The sequence below is a fragment of the Periophthalmus magnuspinnatus genome, chromosome 24, assembly GCF_009829125.3.
Source record: "Periophthalmus magnuspinnatus isolate fPerMag1 chromosome 24, fPerMag1.2.pri, whole genome shotgun sequence".
Lineage (NCBI taxonomy): Eukaryota > Metazoa > Chordata > Actinopteri > Gobiiformes > Gobiidae > Periophthalmus > Periophthalmus magnuspinnatus.
Genome location: NC_047149.1, coordinates 2,728,095 through 2,743,933, shown reverse-complemented (window position 1 = coordinate 2,743,933; position 15,839 = coordinate 2,728,095). Strand labels below are relative to the sequence as shown.

The 15,839-nt window shown below is 44.9% G+C and overlaps 1 protein-coding gene across 3 annotated transcripts in view; it reads right to left on the bottom strand.

Moving 5' to 3' along the window:
* The window catches only part of col12a1b (collagen, type XII, alpha 1b), a 129,741-nt gene that overhangs the window by 68,353 nt on the left and 45,549 nt on the right, over positions 1 to 15,839 (bottom strand). For all 3 annotated transcript variants that reach the window (XM_055232175.1, XM_055232173.1, XM_055232174.1), the window contains exons 15-25: positions 15,300 to 15,566; positions 13,120 to 13,312; positions 12,265 to 12,389; positions 10,430 to 10,579; positions 10,142 to 10,261; positions 9,497 to 9,661; positions 8,858 to 9,004; positions 4,365 to 4,525; positions 3,176 to 3,305; positions 2,669 to 2,814; positions 1,158 to 1,284 (exon numbers count right to left, since the gene is read on the bottom strand). In XM_055232175.1, the coding sequence (XP_055088150.1) occupies positions 1,158 to 1,284; positions 2,669 to 2,814; positions 3,176 to 3,305; positions 4,365 to 4,525; positions 8,858 to 9,004; positions 9,497 to 9,661; positions 10,142 to 10,261; positions 10,430 to 10,579; positions 12,265 to 12,389; positions 13,120 to 13,312; positions 15,300 to 15,566 (1,731 nt within the window). The remainder of the gene's footprint in view (positions 1 to 1,157; positions 1,285 to 2,668; positions 2,815 to 3,175; positions 3,306 to 4,364; positions 4,526 to 8,857; positions 9,005 to 9,496; positions 9,662 to 10,141; positions 10,262 to 10,429; positions 10,580 to 12,264; positions 12,390 to 13,119; positions 13,313 to 15,299; positions 15,567 to 15,839) is intronic.

Sequence of the window (15,839 nt, the reverse complement as noted above, 5' to 3'; positions counted from 1 at the left end):
CTTTACATAAATGACTCCCTAGCTAGTATTAAATGCCAGGGAGAAGAGGTGGGGTTTCAGTCTGGTCTGCGTTAAAGAGTGGACAGGTGGAGCCAGCAGGAGCTGGTCAGCTGACCTCAGAGCTCTGGCTGCAGTAACTCCCTCAAATAAAGAGGACCCATAGAGTGCACACATTTAAACACAATCCAGAACAATTTCAATTGACCTGATATGAAACAGGAGCCACAGCTGCACACACAGTGTGGTGTGTCGCATCTCTTAGTTTTTGTCTCAGTCAAGCTGCAGCGCTCTGGACATTCTGTGAGCACTGCAGGAAGCAGAGAATAACAATAATCCAGATGCCACGTTACAAATATGTGGCTTTTTCAAAATCCGCCTGTGGAAGGTAGAGCTTTACTTTAGCAACTTGTCCAGTCCAGTTTGAACACAGAGTCCACAGTCTCCCCAAGATTCCTCACTGCCAGACCACAAAATGAAGACAGAGGGCCTCACTTTGTCAAGCTCGAGAGGACCTCACACTGTCAGGCCTAAGCAATGGGTTAGTTTGGCCAAACACCATAATCTCAGTCTTATTTTGATTTAGATTCTGGACACTCATGCTCAGCTCTGCACATGCCTGAGACAGTTCTGCAGAACTCTGACTGTGGTCTGGCTGTCATTGGCGTCACAGGCAAATATATTGCCTGTCATCTGCAAAACAATGAAATGTGATATTGTGCATTCTAAAAACCTCACCAGGGGAAGAATGTAAAGAGAGAAGAGGGCTGGCCCTAATGTAGAACCCTGGGGCACACCATACTCTACGGGACACACAGAGGACGAGTACTCTGCTAGGTTCACAGAAAAACTCCTATCTGACAGACAAAATCTAAACCAACAGAGTGCAGTACCCTTAATGCCCACATGTGTCTCCAGACGAGACAGAAGGATGCCATGATACACCATGTCCAAGGCAGCTGATAAATCTAAAAGCAAAAGAACCGTGGATTTCCCAGAGTCAACAGCTAAAAGCAGGTCATTAAAAACTTTTATAAGAGCTGCTTTTGGGGTTGTGCTGGGATTTAAAACCAGATTGGACCACGATGACCGGGACTAGCCTGTTGTCACTGTAGGCAGATCCAATCACACTTGACTAAAAGTGTACTCTGGGCCCTTACGTGTGACGCCGGTGCCCTCCAGAGGCTGGGAGGTGCTCTCTCCGTGCAGAGCAAACAGTAGGACTCTGTATGCTGTGAGAGGGGTCAGATCGGTCAACTCCAGAAAACTCATTGGGCCAACACGCACCTGCAAAACACAGACCCAACTGAGTATCCAGTGACACACGACCAACAGGAAACACCACTGTAAATCCAAAGATATAGCTTTATGTCGTAAAATGCTCAGATTTAGCACTTAAAGGCCCTTATTATTCTGTGATCTGTTATGTTGTTTGCTCTTTACCTGGAGTTGTGTTTTGTTTCATTCACACATGTTTAACACACAAACCCTGCATATTTAGTTCTTCTGTCAAACAGAAAACACTCTGTTCCACCTTGATGTCATGTGGCAAAACAGGAAGTGCTCCACTATTTTTTTAAACTCTATACACCTTCACTAGAATCATTTGGATGATTTCAGCTTCACTACAGTTCACCTTAAATATACAAATGTATTAGTAATAACTGTCCATTTGTTGTAAAGAGGAGGCATTTTACTTCTATGAGGAATTAAAGAGAGGGTATTTGACTTGAATGCATCAGGTTTGTCAAGTTGCTGTGTAGTTTTGAATCATGTTTTTGTATATTTATGGAGAATTGTCATGTGGGAGTATGGGTGATATAGGCTTGTGGGTGGGACATTGCACAACATCCTACAGCTACCTGCAAGGAGGGTTCAAATAGGGCTAGGAGAGATCACTAAATTACTCAAACATGCATGGATGACATTTTTTTTTGCATAATCGCCCCTTTAAGGCAGAACAAACTGGTTTAGTCCTGATCAGGAGATCTCATAATTGCTGCATATTCCATCAAATTCTAAAAGAATGCATACTGGAGCTCAACTTGTTGCATAGCTCACAGACAGGGGGTGTAAAATGGCCGCAGATCAGAGGAAGCTGCACATGTGCAGAGCAGACCAGGACCAAACCAGGACCAAACCAGGACCAAACCAGGACCAGACCAGGACCAAACCAGGACCAGACTGGGACCAGACCAGGACCAGACCGGGACCAGACCGGGACCAAACCAGGACCAGACCAGGACCAGACCGGGACCAGACCGGGACCAGACCAGGATCACACCAGGACCAGACCAGGACCAAACCAGACCGGGACCAGACCAGGCCCAAACTAGGACCAGACCGGGACCACACCAGGATCAGACCAGGATCAGACCAGGACCAGACCAGGACCAGACCAGGACCAAACCAGACCGGGACCAGACCAGGACCAAAACTCAAATCACAAAATCTCACATGAAAAATTAGATCTCTGCAGTATCGCCAGATCACGACTGAACTGGCACAAAACTTGAAAATCAGGACTAAACTAATGAAGCACATGGAACAGAGGATGTTCACAGGGCCAGAGGATGCTGAGGATGCAGAGGAGAGGGTCAGAGGAGCAGAGGATCCAGAGGAGAAGTTCAGAGGAGCAGAGGAAAGGATCAGAGGAGCAGAGGAGGCTCACCTCTCTCTCCTCTTGGCCGTCGGTGGCGTTCAGGGCTTTGTAGAGGATAATGTATCCTGTGGCTCCTTTGGCTTCGGTCCATCTCAGTCTGAAGCTTGTGACCTTCTCATCAAACACCTGCAGGTCAGAGGGAGCGGCCAACGGGACTGGAGGAGAGATAACAGTGAGATTGAACCAGGACTGAACCAGGACTGAACCAGGACTGAACCAGGACTGAACCAGGACTGAACCAGAACTAAAATAGGACTGAACAAAGACTAAACCAGGACTGAACCAGCACTGAACCAGGACTAAACTAGGCTTGAACCAGAACTAATGTAGGACTAAACTAGGACTAAATCAGTACTAAATCAGTATTAAATTAGAACTAAACTAGGACTAAACAAGGCCTAAACCAGATTAATAGGACTAAAGGACTAAACTAGGTTTAAACCAGTTCTAAAGGCCAGGCAATGTTTCTGTCTGTAATGTGCACAATGACGTGTGATAAAAGTGCATTGGCCTCACGTGTGGTCTCCAGCCCAATGAGTGGCTCGCTGCTCATTTCACCCACCACCGTGTACACGTTCACTCTGTACTCAGTCAAAGGAGTCAGGTTCTCCAACAGCACGGTCATGGTCTCTCCATCCACAAACATCTGCACCAAAACAACAACAGTATGTACATGAGATCTGCAAACACCTGGATCTACACAAAGTACTGTAATCACATAATAGGGTGAGCCGATATGGATTGGATGGATGGTTGGATGATTTTTTTTCAGTTTTTTTTTTTTTTTTTGCCGATACCAATCCAGTATTTGGTTTGCTGCTGTGGACGATAATGGGCATACAACACAAACATGGTCACCTCTAAACCAGTGTCTATCAAACTTTTCTAAAGCTCTAAACCAGTTCTGTAACAAGACTATTCCAGGTCTAATCTAGGACTAAACCAGGTTTAAAAGTGGACTGCATCATTTCCAGTGTAGTTATAAATATTAAAAGATCCAAAGGAGGACAAAAATGGATAAAATTAACTCTAAATGAGGCTAACCCAAAAACTGAAGAACTGTCCAAGTCCCTCCTGAAGGAGCTTGTGTACTACAGTTTGAGAAACACTGGTCAAAACCAAAGACACCTTTAGGCCAAGGCTACGTAAATCTGTGTACCCATTACCAGGTTTGGATCTGTGCCCAGATTCTAAAGGTCAGACTCACCTCGACACTCCTGTGTAGACCAGTGGTGTTGTTCTTACCTCCATAGCAAGTCGTCATGATGAGTTGTCCTTACTCCGTAGTAGATCCTTCTGAGGCCTTATTCTTACCTCCACAGTACATCCTCTTAAGGTCTTGGATGTTCTTAACTCCATAGTAAGTTCTCCTGAGGTCTTGGATGTTCTTACCTCCATAGTAGGTCCTCCTGAGGTCTTGGATGTTCTTAACTCCATAGTAAGTCCTCCTGAGGTCTTGGGTGTTCTTACCTCCAAAGTAAGTCCTCCTGAGGTCTTGGGTGTTCTTACCTCTATAGTAAGTCCTCCTGAGGTCTTGGGTGTTCTTACCTCTATAGTAAGTCCTCCTGAGGTCTTGGGTGTTCTTACCTCTATAGTAAGTCCTCCTGAGGTCTTGGGTGTTCTTACCTCTATAGTAAGTCCTCCTTAAGGCTTTTGGTGTTCTTACCTCCATAGTAAGTCCTCCTGAGGTCTTGGATGTTCTTACCTCCATAGTAGGTCCTCCTGAGGTCTTGACGTAGGTGATCCTGTACTGCTCTGCTGCAATGTCAGGAGGACTCCAGGACGCTCTGAACGAGCGATGAGTCACCTCAGATGTGACCAGGTCCATGGGTGGCTCCAGACCCGCTGGCTCTGGCTCCGGCTCATCTGTGAGAGACATGAATTAAGACTAAGGTAGGATCGGACCAGAACTAGACCAGGACTGTACCAGGAACGAACTAGGGGTTACATTAACCAAGATATCTCTGTCAAGACAGATTATTTTTAGCAGTGACAGGTTAAAATCAAGGTATTGCCTAAAACAGAGGATATTAACAAAACAAATACAAAAAAACTGAACTTCAGTTTTAACCTTTTGGACTGAGACCTAAAGCCGGACTTTGGTTTTACTCTTCTCTCTCTCTCCTTCAGCCTTTAGAGCCGCCGTGGTTCATGGCCATCGCACACATTCATTAAGGGGAGGACTCCTCAATGGGTTGTCTGCTCGTAAAGCCATTTTTTTCATTTAAGTGAAAAGTGGATGGACAAGTCCAGTATTGTTCAGGGCCTCGCCAATATTTAGCATATTATTAAGTGGAAAATTAGCACTATATTTATTAAGCCCACTCGTTGTGACCTCAGTAACAAGTTACAAATGAATAGACTATAATTCTGGCCCGTGCCTTTGTGAATAATATTCACTGGGGCAGCATCAGGGCAGTACCAGGGCAGTACCAAGGCAGTACTGGGGCAGTACTGAGGAAGTACCGCGGCGTCTCCAAGTGGCCCATGCACGCTATGGGCGGGGCTTGTGTCAGCCCAGCACCGCATGGCTCCTCATTTAACCCGCCTTTGAGATCTGGTCCTCACGGGGCCCTATATGTGCACGCTCCCCCATCCCACTGTGAGTCTCACTCAGAACAGTCCTATCTGTGAGCCTCATGGCTCTATGTGGCTCCACTTGTTTCTCCTCTGTCCAATATTGCCATGTGCGTTGTTCCCGTGTCCTCTTAACCCATTAGGCAGCATTAAGAAGAGCGAAGAAGGAGCTAATGAGTGCACTGGCACTAAAATAATTGACATGGCATGTATTATGTGCAAGAGAAAGTCGGTTTCTAGAAATGTGGGTGAGGGTCCAAGAGGGGGATTTAAGAGGTTAAATTCAGTATAATAACCTATGTATTTTTAGGCTATAAAGCCTAAATGTCTTTAAACAGATATAAAGTAAATCAAAACTAATGCAAAGTAGTGTAACTCTGTTATATATTTGGGATAATACTGTATTGTATAATATATGCTTTTAGCAGTGCAATAGGTTAAGGTATTACAGGTTCAAAGTAACTGATCCCAGTGGAGGGAAGAGAGAGAATCCTTAAAATCCCTAAAAAAAACAAACATGTTGCATTTGACACAAAGTGTTGGTGGTGTGTGTTTGGAGGTATAAGCCCTATGCTGATGGTGCTATGTGTTTGGAAATATATTATTATATATTATATTTTAAAAGTAAATGAATGTATTATTGTGAGAGCTGTGGCACTGCAATATTTCAAATGCTTGTTTCAGCTGTTCTTTGTAAAGAACCCCAGCTCTGAAACCAAACTTTTGTGAGCAGTGAAAGAAACCGCATTTTGTCACAATGGCTCCTCTACAGGAAGACAGCAGCCACGACTATCCTGTCCTGTCGCATTTTCATTCATTTTATAGAAATAATCTGTAAAAATCAATTGTTGTCTGACATCATAAATAATCACATTACATCTAGTTTCAAAAATGATGATAAAGACTGTGACACCTGTCCACATGGGTCTGACAACTCAGCCCATCATGAGGCATGTTGTCACTCTCTTTGTATCATAGACTGTATATATACTTGCTAACCTGCTAGCCACCATGTTCCAAATAGGAAGTGAGCATGGACACACTTCCGGCTCCATTCAGGGCTATACTGGGACTAGAACAAGACTAGACCAGGACTAGACCAGGAATAAAACATTAAAACATTCCTAAACAAAGTGGATCCAGGATTCCTCCCCTGAAATCATGAATAAATCTTTTTTGTATTTGTGACAGATAATTGGCTTAAACATGATGTCATGTGGATGCAGTGTTCTAACAAAACACAGTCGGACCTGCCCTGTGACCTCTGACCTCAGAGTTGTTTCGCTCGTGTCGGGGACATAAAACATTTTGGAGGAAACTCCAAGTGATTTAAGGTTCAAACCCGACTTTGGTTTGTGAGTCAGGTTCAACCAGGTAATTTTAGGAGGAAAAAATCTACAAACCTGCTGGAGTTTTACACAGAAACAAGGGACTAAACCAGGACTAAACCAGGACTAAACCAGGACTAAACCAGGACTAAACCAGGACTAAACCAGGACTGAAGCAGGACTGAAGCAGGTCTAAACCAGGACTGAAACAGGACTACACCAGGACTAAAGCAGGTTTACACCAGGACTAAACCAAGACTGAAGCAGGACTAAAGCAAGACTAAACCTGGACTAAACCAGGTCTAAAGCAGGACTAAACCAAAACTAAAGCAATACTAAATCAGAGCTAAACAAGGACTACTCCAAGACTTTTTGTAGTTGAAGAGGACCTGCTCACACCTGGTTTAGTCATAGATTTACTTCCAGGTCGTTAACCCATTCCTCTTGTTCACTAAAAACTCAAAACGCTGAGTGGATTTACAGCTGACCTCTGAACTCTGGGGCCGGCGGCCATTTTGTAGGAGCGCCGTAAATGTGGCAGCCTCCTGGAGGCTTCAGACACAGCTGCTGCAAGGTCACAGCGCGGACAGAGACATTAGCAGGATTTAAGAGAGAGGCTTTTTGTACAGCTCTGACTTAAGTATAAGTTAAACATTTATCTGCCTAGAGATAATGTCACAGTCATTATGAATGATGCCAGAACAGTGGCTCTCAGGACAGGAATGTGTGTCTAATCACTTTTGCCAATCTACCCCCGTTTTGACCTCCACCGGTACACACCAACTGTGACATACACACCCACTGTGACATACACGCCCACTGTAACATACACGCCCACTCTGACATACACGCCCACTGTGACATACACGCCCACTGTGACATACACGCCCACTCTGACGTACACGCCCACTGTGACGTACTCACCCACTGTGACATACACGCCCACTGTGACGTACTCACCCACTGTGACATACACACCCACTGTGACATACACGGCCACTGTGACGTACACGCCCACTCTGACATACACGGCCACTGTGACGTACACGCCCACTGTGACGTACACGCCCACTCTGACGTACACGCCCACTGTGACGTACACGCCCACTGTGACGTACACGCCCACTGTGACGAACACGCCCACTGTGACGTACACGCCCACTGTGACGTACACGCCCACTGTGACGTACACGCCCACTGTGACGTACGCGCCTACTCTGACGTACACGCCCACTGTGACGTACACGCCTACTCTGACATACATGGCCACTGTGACGTACACGCCCACTGTGACGTACACGCCCACTGTGACATGCATGCCCACTGTGACGTGCACGCCCACTCTGACATACACTGTGACATACACGCCCACTGTGACGTGCACGCCTACTCTGACATACACGCCCACTGTGACGTACACGACCACGGTGTCGTACACACCCACTCTGACGCCCACTGCGACGTACACGCCCACTGCGACGTACAGGCCCACTGCGACGTACACTTCAGTGCCAAAAGGATGTGGCGCTTTGTTGTGGTGATGTTTACGACGACGTCAGCTCCCACTGGGCCCCACAGTTTTCTAACACGGAAGTCAGTGGACTTGTTTCTTTATTAAGTCATTTTACATGAGTATTGTGATTTAAAATGAGTGTCAGAGATTATAACTTCAGAGACACAAGCACAATAGGGCAGGTTTAACTCTGTCACTTGTGTTTATTATCAGCCCCGTTACTGAGAGGAGGAGACAGGATAACTACTCACTCACAGTAACACACATAGACTGTATGTATCTCTGGACATGTCTATTCTGCTAGCTGCTGCTGTGTTCCAAACAGGAAGCGCGCATGGGCAAGATTCAGCTCCATGGACTCTGGCTGCTGTCAGACTTGTCATTCTGGTCTTAAAATGTTCATATTAACCTGCTCTACATGATCCTGGAGTTTTATTTAACAATTTTCCCCATGAATCAAGATACGAACATTAGGTGGTGACACAGGTGACTTCTTTTCCCGAGGTCACTCCCATTGGCATTAGCAACAAGTTTGATTGACAGCGTTGCTAAGCGCAGTCTCCCAGCTAAAATCAGCAGTGTGCGTTCTCTTGAACAGCCTCACTCCGGATTGGCTCTTTGGTTGCTATGATACTTGGCTCCAAATTCGCCCCTATAACTGCTAGCCTCAATGGGCTTCAGATTACGATAACACAGGAAGGATATTCACACTCTACTCAGATCGGGAATCTAACCCACACCCTCCTGTCTGTACGAGAGGCTAACCACTCTGCCACTGACCTGAGCCCTTGACGCTGTTGCAGAGGTTGACTGTGAGCTGATCCACGATGTCCACGAGGAATTTGAAGTCGTCCACGTTGTACATGTGGATGTCATCTGGGTCTGAGGCAATGGAACGCAGCTCGTTCTCATCTGCGTTCTTCACACCTGCAAAAGGACAGGGTTACAACCAGGACTGAACCAGGACTAAGAGGACTAAACAAGAACCAAACAAGGACTAACCAAGACTAAAACAGGACTAAACCAGGACTGAACCAGGACTGAAAACGGACTAAAACAGGACTAAAGCTGGACTAAAACAGGAGTAAAAGAGAACTACACCAGAGCTAAAAGAGAATTATACCAGGACAAAATAAAATTACTAAACCAGGACTATACCAGGACTAAACAAAGGCTAAACAAGGACAAAACTAGCTCATTCTTACCTTTTTTTCACACTAGGACGGTTATTTAAATATACAGAAAAATATGTCACAGGTAAATCATGACTGAACTCTGTCTAAACCCGATGTTTCCCCTGGTCTAAAACCGGTCTAAACCCGTTCTAAACCTGGTATAAACCCAGTATAAATCCGGTCTAAATCCAGTCTAACCCAGGTCTAAACCCCGTCTAAACCTGGTCTAAACCCTGCTACAGACCGATGGCGTAGAGCTCGATGCCGCTGTCCCTCAGGTTCTGGGAGTTGATGACGATTTCGTCCTGGGATTTGCCGTCAGTGATCAGGACGCCGATCTTCCGAGAGTCCGGCCTCAGACCCACGTTTGGACGAAAGTTATTCTGCAGGATGTAGTTTAGAGCCATTCCTGGACCAGAGACACCAAACACCGTCAAAACTGGAACTAAACTAGAGCTAAACTGGGTCAAAACTGGACCTAAACTAAAGCAAAACTGGAGCTAAATTGGAGATAAAATGGGTCAAGACTGAAGCTAACCTGGAGGTAAACTAGGTCAAAACTGGAGCTAAACTGGGTCAAAACTGGAGCTAAATGGAAGCTAAACTGAGTCAAAACTGGGTCAAAAGCAGGAAAGCTGAGGGCCAATAAAAACTAAAGTTTTTATTGGCCCTCAGCCGTCCTACTTAATTGGCACAATTGATAAAAAGCAGTACTTTTTGTTTCAGATTGAGAAAAATCTACAGTCATCATTATTTATAGTAACAGTATTGTTGTTAGTAGTAGCAGTAGCGGTAGCTATAGTAGCAGCAGTAGCAGTGGAAGTAGTAGTAGTAGTAGCAGCTATAGTAGTAGTAGCAGTAGTAGTAGTAGTAGTAATAGTAGTAGTACCTGTCATAGTATTCCCTCCCTTGTACGGCAGGTTGGCCACTGCTTCTAACAGAGAGGCTTTGGTCGGGTGAGAGTTCAGGTGCCACTCAGTCTTTGGGTCTCCACTGTACTGAGCCAGGCCTGTAACAGACATGAGAAACTTTAGATGCCTTCCCATACTCCTCTGTCCTTGTGTGTCAGATGCCCTCCCAAACTCTTGTTTCCTTGTGTGACAGATGCCCTCCAATAATCCTGTGTCCCTGTGTGTCAGATGCCCTCCCATACTCCTGTGCCGTCCCATCCTCTCACCGATCTGGACGCGGTCTGGGCCAATGTCGAAGACGCTGACCATTCGAGCGATAAAGTTCCTGATGGTTTTGAAGTTGATTCGTCCGATGCTCCAGGAGCCATCCACCAGCAGAATGATGTCGGCCTTCGCTGAGGTCTTACACTGGGACTCTGCAGAGATACCGAGATCAGGACCAGGACTAAACCAGGACTAAACTAGGACTAAACCAGAACTAAACCAGGACTAAACTAAGACTGAACCAGGATTGAACCGGGATTAAATGAAGACTAAGCCTGACTAAACTGAGTAAACCTTGACCAATCCAGGCACGTGACCTAGGATTAAACCAAAATAAAACCAGGTCTAAACCAGGGACTAACCTATGGACTAATCTAGGATTAAACCTGGATTCGCCAGGAACTAAACCAGGATAGAAAAGGGACTTAACCAGGACTATGATCTATTTTAGCCAGATTTTCCTGCTAGATTTTTCAGTGAGTTTGACAGAGTGCAGTTTAAAAGCATAAATCTGAAACAGCAGCATTGCATTTTTCACATTTTCGTCATAAAAACATCGTAAATCAGAATGAGATCAGAGGCAGAGCAAAGCATTGTGGGAAAGACAGGCACATTACAGTCCATTATGCAACAGACACATGTATCAACATTCAGAACAGCTGTCAGATCCAAGATGGCGGTCGCGCATTGCAGTTTCATCCACATTTATCCCTTTTCACTGGGTTTTTTTGAGTTGTAAATCCAGAGTTTGTGGGAGATTTACGAGGCTTGACGATGATGACGCACCTGGAACACAGACACAAGATGGCCGCTCGCCCGGGAACAGGACACAGCCACAGTTTGGGTCAAAATGAAACAGGGAACTCAAAGAATAATCATGTTTAAACAGAGAGAGGAGACATAGAGTTAGAGTTTCCATACAAAGCTTCCATTGTGTCTGAGTCTTTTTAAACTTCTTTGTGTTGTTAACCTGAGAATAATGAGGGCTCAAACTAAGCTCAAACCCAACAGACAGTGCCAAGACTGCAGTGAAGAAAAGACTGGACCAGGACTAGACCAGGACTAGACCAGGATTAGACCAGGAATAGACCAGGACTAGACCAGGATTAGACCAGGACTTGACCAGGACAGAACCAGGTCTGAACCAGGACTACACTCGGACTAAACCAGGACATAACCAGGACTACACCAGGGCTGAACCAGGACTAAACCAGGACTAAACCAGGACTAAACCAGGACTAAACCAGGACTAAACCAGGACTAACCAGGATTAAAACTGGCCTAAACTGGGACAAAACCAGGACTTAGAACAATGAAAATAATAAGAGGGTTCAAACTAAGATCCCCTGTTTTTTCTTTACAAAACCTAGCAGTGAGTGCCAACACTGCAGAGAAGAAATGCAACTTCCCCAGTACAGTTTTGTCTGAGCAGCTCAGGGTCAAAATGAGATCACTGTCTCATCTAATTACAATGCAGTTGCAAACTACGAAATAATGCTAGTGCACTGCATGCTAGCTGTTGTTAACAATACAGTGACGGGAAAACTCTCTGAGAGGTGTGAAAAGTGCTTATAAACTCATTGTGGTGAATAATTAGGATGTTCTGGATGCATAAGGTAAGTGAGGAATAACTTTGGAGCACTGCAAACTGTTTGAAATGAACTAGTTCTGTTTTTCAAGTTTTTAAGACAGGACAAATCAGGTACAGCGCCTTTACATAACTGGTATGGGTAAGAGGGGAGTCCAGCACAGAGATGATGACAGATACGGGCACAGATTGGCACAAACTGGCACAAACTGGCAAAGATGAATATAATGCCAGAGTATGGGACATTACCGAGATCTCCGGGTAAAGGGGGATCCGGGGCATCTGACAGTGTTGTTTTTTCTTCTCCTGCCAAAGGAATGCTCTCTCCTCCATCGAACATCCCAAACACTGACACTGAGTATTTAGTGGCTGCTCTGAAACAGACATACAACTACTGTAAGAACCTGGACTGAACCAGGACTAAACCAGGACTAAACTAGGACTGAACCAGGACTGAACCAGGACTGAACCAGGACTGAACCAGGACTAAACCAGGACTAAACTAGGACTGAACCAGGACTGAAACAGGCCTAAACCAGGACTAAAGTAAGACTGAACCAGGACTGAACCAGGCCAGGACTACACCAAGACTGAACCAGGACTAAACCAGGACTGAACCAGGACTAAACCAGGACTAAAGTAAGACTGAACCAGGACTGAACCAGGCCAGGACTACACCAAGACTGAACCAGGACTAAACCAGGACTGAACCAGGACTACACCAGGACTAAACCAAGACTAAACCAGGACTGAACCAGGACTAAACCAGGACTAAAGTAAGACTGAACTGGGACTGAACCAGGACTACACCAGGACTAAACCAGGACTAAACCAGGACTGAACCAGGACTAAACCAGGACTAAAGTAAGACTGAACCAGGACTGAACCAGGACTACACCAGGACTGACCCAGGACTAAACCAGGACTACACCAGGACTGAACCAGGACTAAACCAGGACTAAACCAGGACTAAACCAGGACTGAACCAGGACTAAACCAGGACTGAACCAGGACTAAACCAGGACTAAACATGGACTAAACATGGACTAAACCAGGACTAAACCAGGAATGAAGCAGGACTAAACCAATAAGCGGCTGGCATACTTGAGCTCCTCCAGCACCACGGTGTTGTCATGGGGTCCCACCAGCAGCTCCCCAAGGTTGACCTCATCGTCGGTGGGGTGGAAGGTGACCTTGTAGCCTTTGACGGAGCCTGGAGCCGGGTCCCAGGATACTCGGAAGCTGGTGCGTGTCGGCTCTGAGGTCTGGAGGTTCCGAGGAGGTTTATAGGGGGACACTGTGAAAAGACGAGCGAGACAGAGGGGGGTCAAAACAACCAAGGAATCACTTTCAGATCTGTATAATATTTATTTAATGTACACAGTTTATTGATACTTTGCAGGAAAATCACGCCGGAGGTGTTCTAGTTTGTGTACGGGGGAATGTTTAGCAGTTACCATGGTGATAGAAAGCACACGTTTGCAAACACTGTCAAAAAATGTCTCAAAACACAAGAAAAAATGCAAATTGGATATAAAGAGCTTAAAGAGTTTGATTTTCAAGAAAAAAGGTGAGAGGGACTTGTTTAATAGCACAAATAATATCACCTGTAGTTCAGCTAAATCAGTTCTTGATGGTCAGATTGTGTTAAAATGAAGCTCAGATTAAAGTCTAATTTGAGTAACAGAGCTTCAGACAGAACAGTGCCTGCGGTTAGATTCACCCCCAGGGGAATGGTAACGACAAAGCTGCAAAGTATGAATTTATAGATGACCAGATCCTATGCAGTCATCATCAAGGTCCCCAGATGATAGTGATGATGACACAAAAACATTCTCTTCAATGTCATAAAAAAAAACAAAAAACATCCCAAACATTGACACTGAGTATTTAGTGGCTGCTCTGAAACAGACATACAACTACTGTAAGAACCTGGACTGAACCAGGACTTAAGCAGGACTAAAGCAGGACTGAACCAGGACTAAAGCAGGACTAAAGCAGGACTGAACCAGGACTAAACTAAGACTAAACCAGGACTAAACCAGGACTAAAGCAGGACTAAACCAGAACTAAACTAGGACAGAACCAGGACTAAAGCAGGACTAAAGCAGGACTAAACCAGAACTAAACTAGGACTGAACCAGGACTGAACCAGGACTAAACCAGGACTAAACCAGAACTAAACCAGGACTAAGCCAGGACCAAACCAGGACTAAACCAGGACTAAAGTAAGACTGGACCAGGACTAAACCATAGTGATGATGATACAAAAACATTCTCTTCAATGTCATTTATAAAAACACATGTTAACAGCAGGCTTGTGTACTCTGATGCAGACTGGAGCATGTTTTCTCCTATCACTTCACACGTCTCGTAAAGCCAACAGTAACTAGCATGCAAATACGCACGTTCTCATTCTCTGACAATAAAATGCTTTATATATAGGCTGTATATATAAATGGAGAATGCTAACCCGCTCACTGCCGCGTTCCAAATAGGAACCGAGCATGGGTGCACTTCACTTTCTAAACAAAAAAACCTTGTCCTTCTCTCTGTAACTGCTGCTGTCAGACTCATCTTTCTGACCTTAAAATTTTTGCATTAAACCCGCTCTACATGATTCTGATATTTCACTATTTTGTCTGTAAATCAAGACATGAACTTTAATAACAGACAAATCAGGTAGCTTCTTCCCCCGAGGTCGCTCTTGCTAACGTTAGCTACAGGTTGGACTGACAGCATTACCTTCAACATCCTCACTCCACATTGGCTCTTTTGTTGCTATGATACTCGTGGTCAGAATTCTAAATATCGGCCTCGATGAGCTTCACTTGGAGCTGAACGCTCATGTACTTGTTCATGTACTTGCTTATGACTTGTTTATGTACCGTACTTGTTCATGTACTTGTTTATGACTTGTTCATGTACTTGTTTATGACTTGTTTATGTACTTGTTTATTTACTTGTTCATGTACTTGTTTATGACTTGTTCATGTATTTATTTATGTACTTGTTTATGTACTTGTTCATGTACTTGTTCATGTACTTGTTCATGTACTTGTTTATATACTTGTTCATGTATTTGTTTATGACTTGTTCATGTATTTGTTTATGACTTGTTCATGTACTTGTTTATGACTTTTCATGTATTTGTTTATGTACTTGTTTATGTACTTGTTCATGTACTTGTTTATGTACTTGTTCATATATTTGTTTATGACTTGTTCATGTATTTGTTCATGTACTTGTTCATCAGTTTTTGCGTATTTCTGCGTGGGACCTACGTGTTGTTCCTACTCCTTGCCTTGCTTTTCCGTCTCCGTGGGCGTAGATCGGGTGGAGTGTGATGCTGTACGTGGTCATCGGGGTCAGTTTCCTCAGGAGGGCGGAGCTTTGTGTGGCGGGCACCTTCACGCTCAGCTCTCGCCCGCCGCTCAGGGGGAGGTACCTCAGACGATAGTGTAACACAGGGCCAGGAGCAGGCGTCCAAGAGGCTGTGAGGGAGCGCTCTGTGGGGTCGGACACCTGGAGAAGGCGGGAGGAGGATGAGGCTGAGGGGGGAGAGGAGGGAGAGAGAGAGGAGATAGGACACAGGAGAGAGAAGAGGGGAGAGAGGAGGGGAAAGGATTACAAACAATCTCCAAATGCAATGTTCATAGATCTGAACATTAATGAGGCGTTAACTATAACACACAAAAGAAACATATTTACATCACCATGTTTCCTTTTATAGTTTTTAAAATATATATTTGCCTAAAACAACATATTAACACATTTTATAAACTTTCGTTTTTGATGCTCTGAGTCTCCCCTCCCTTTGCTCT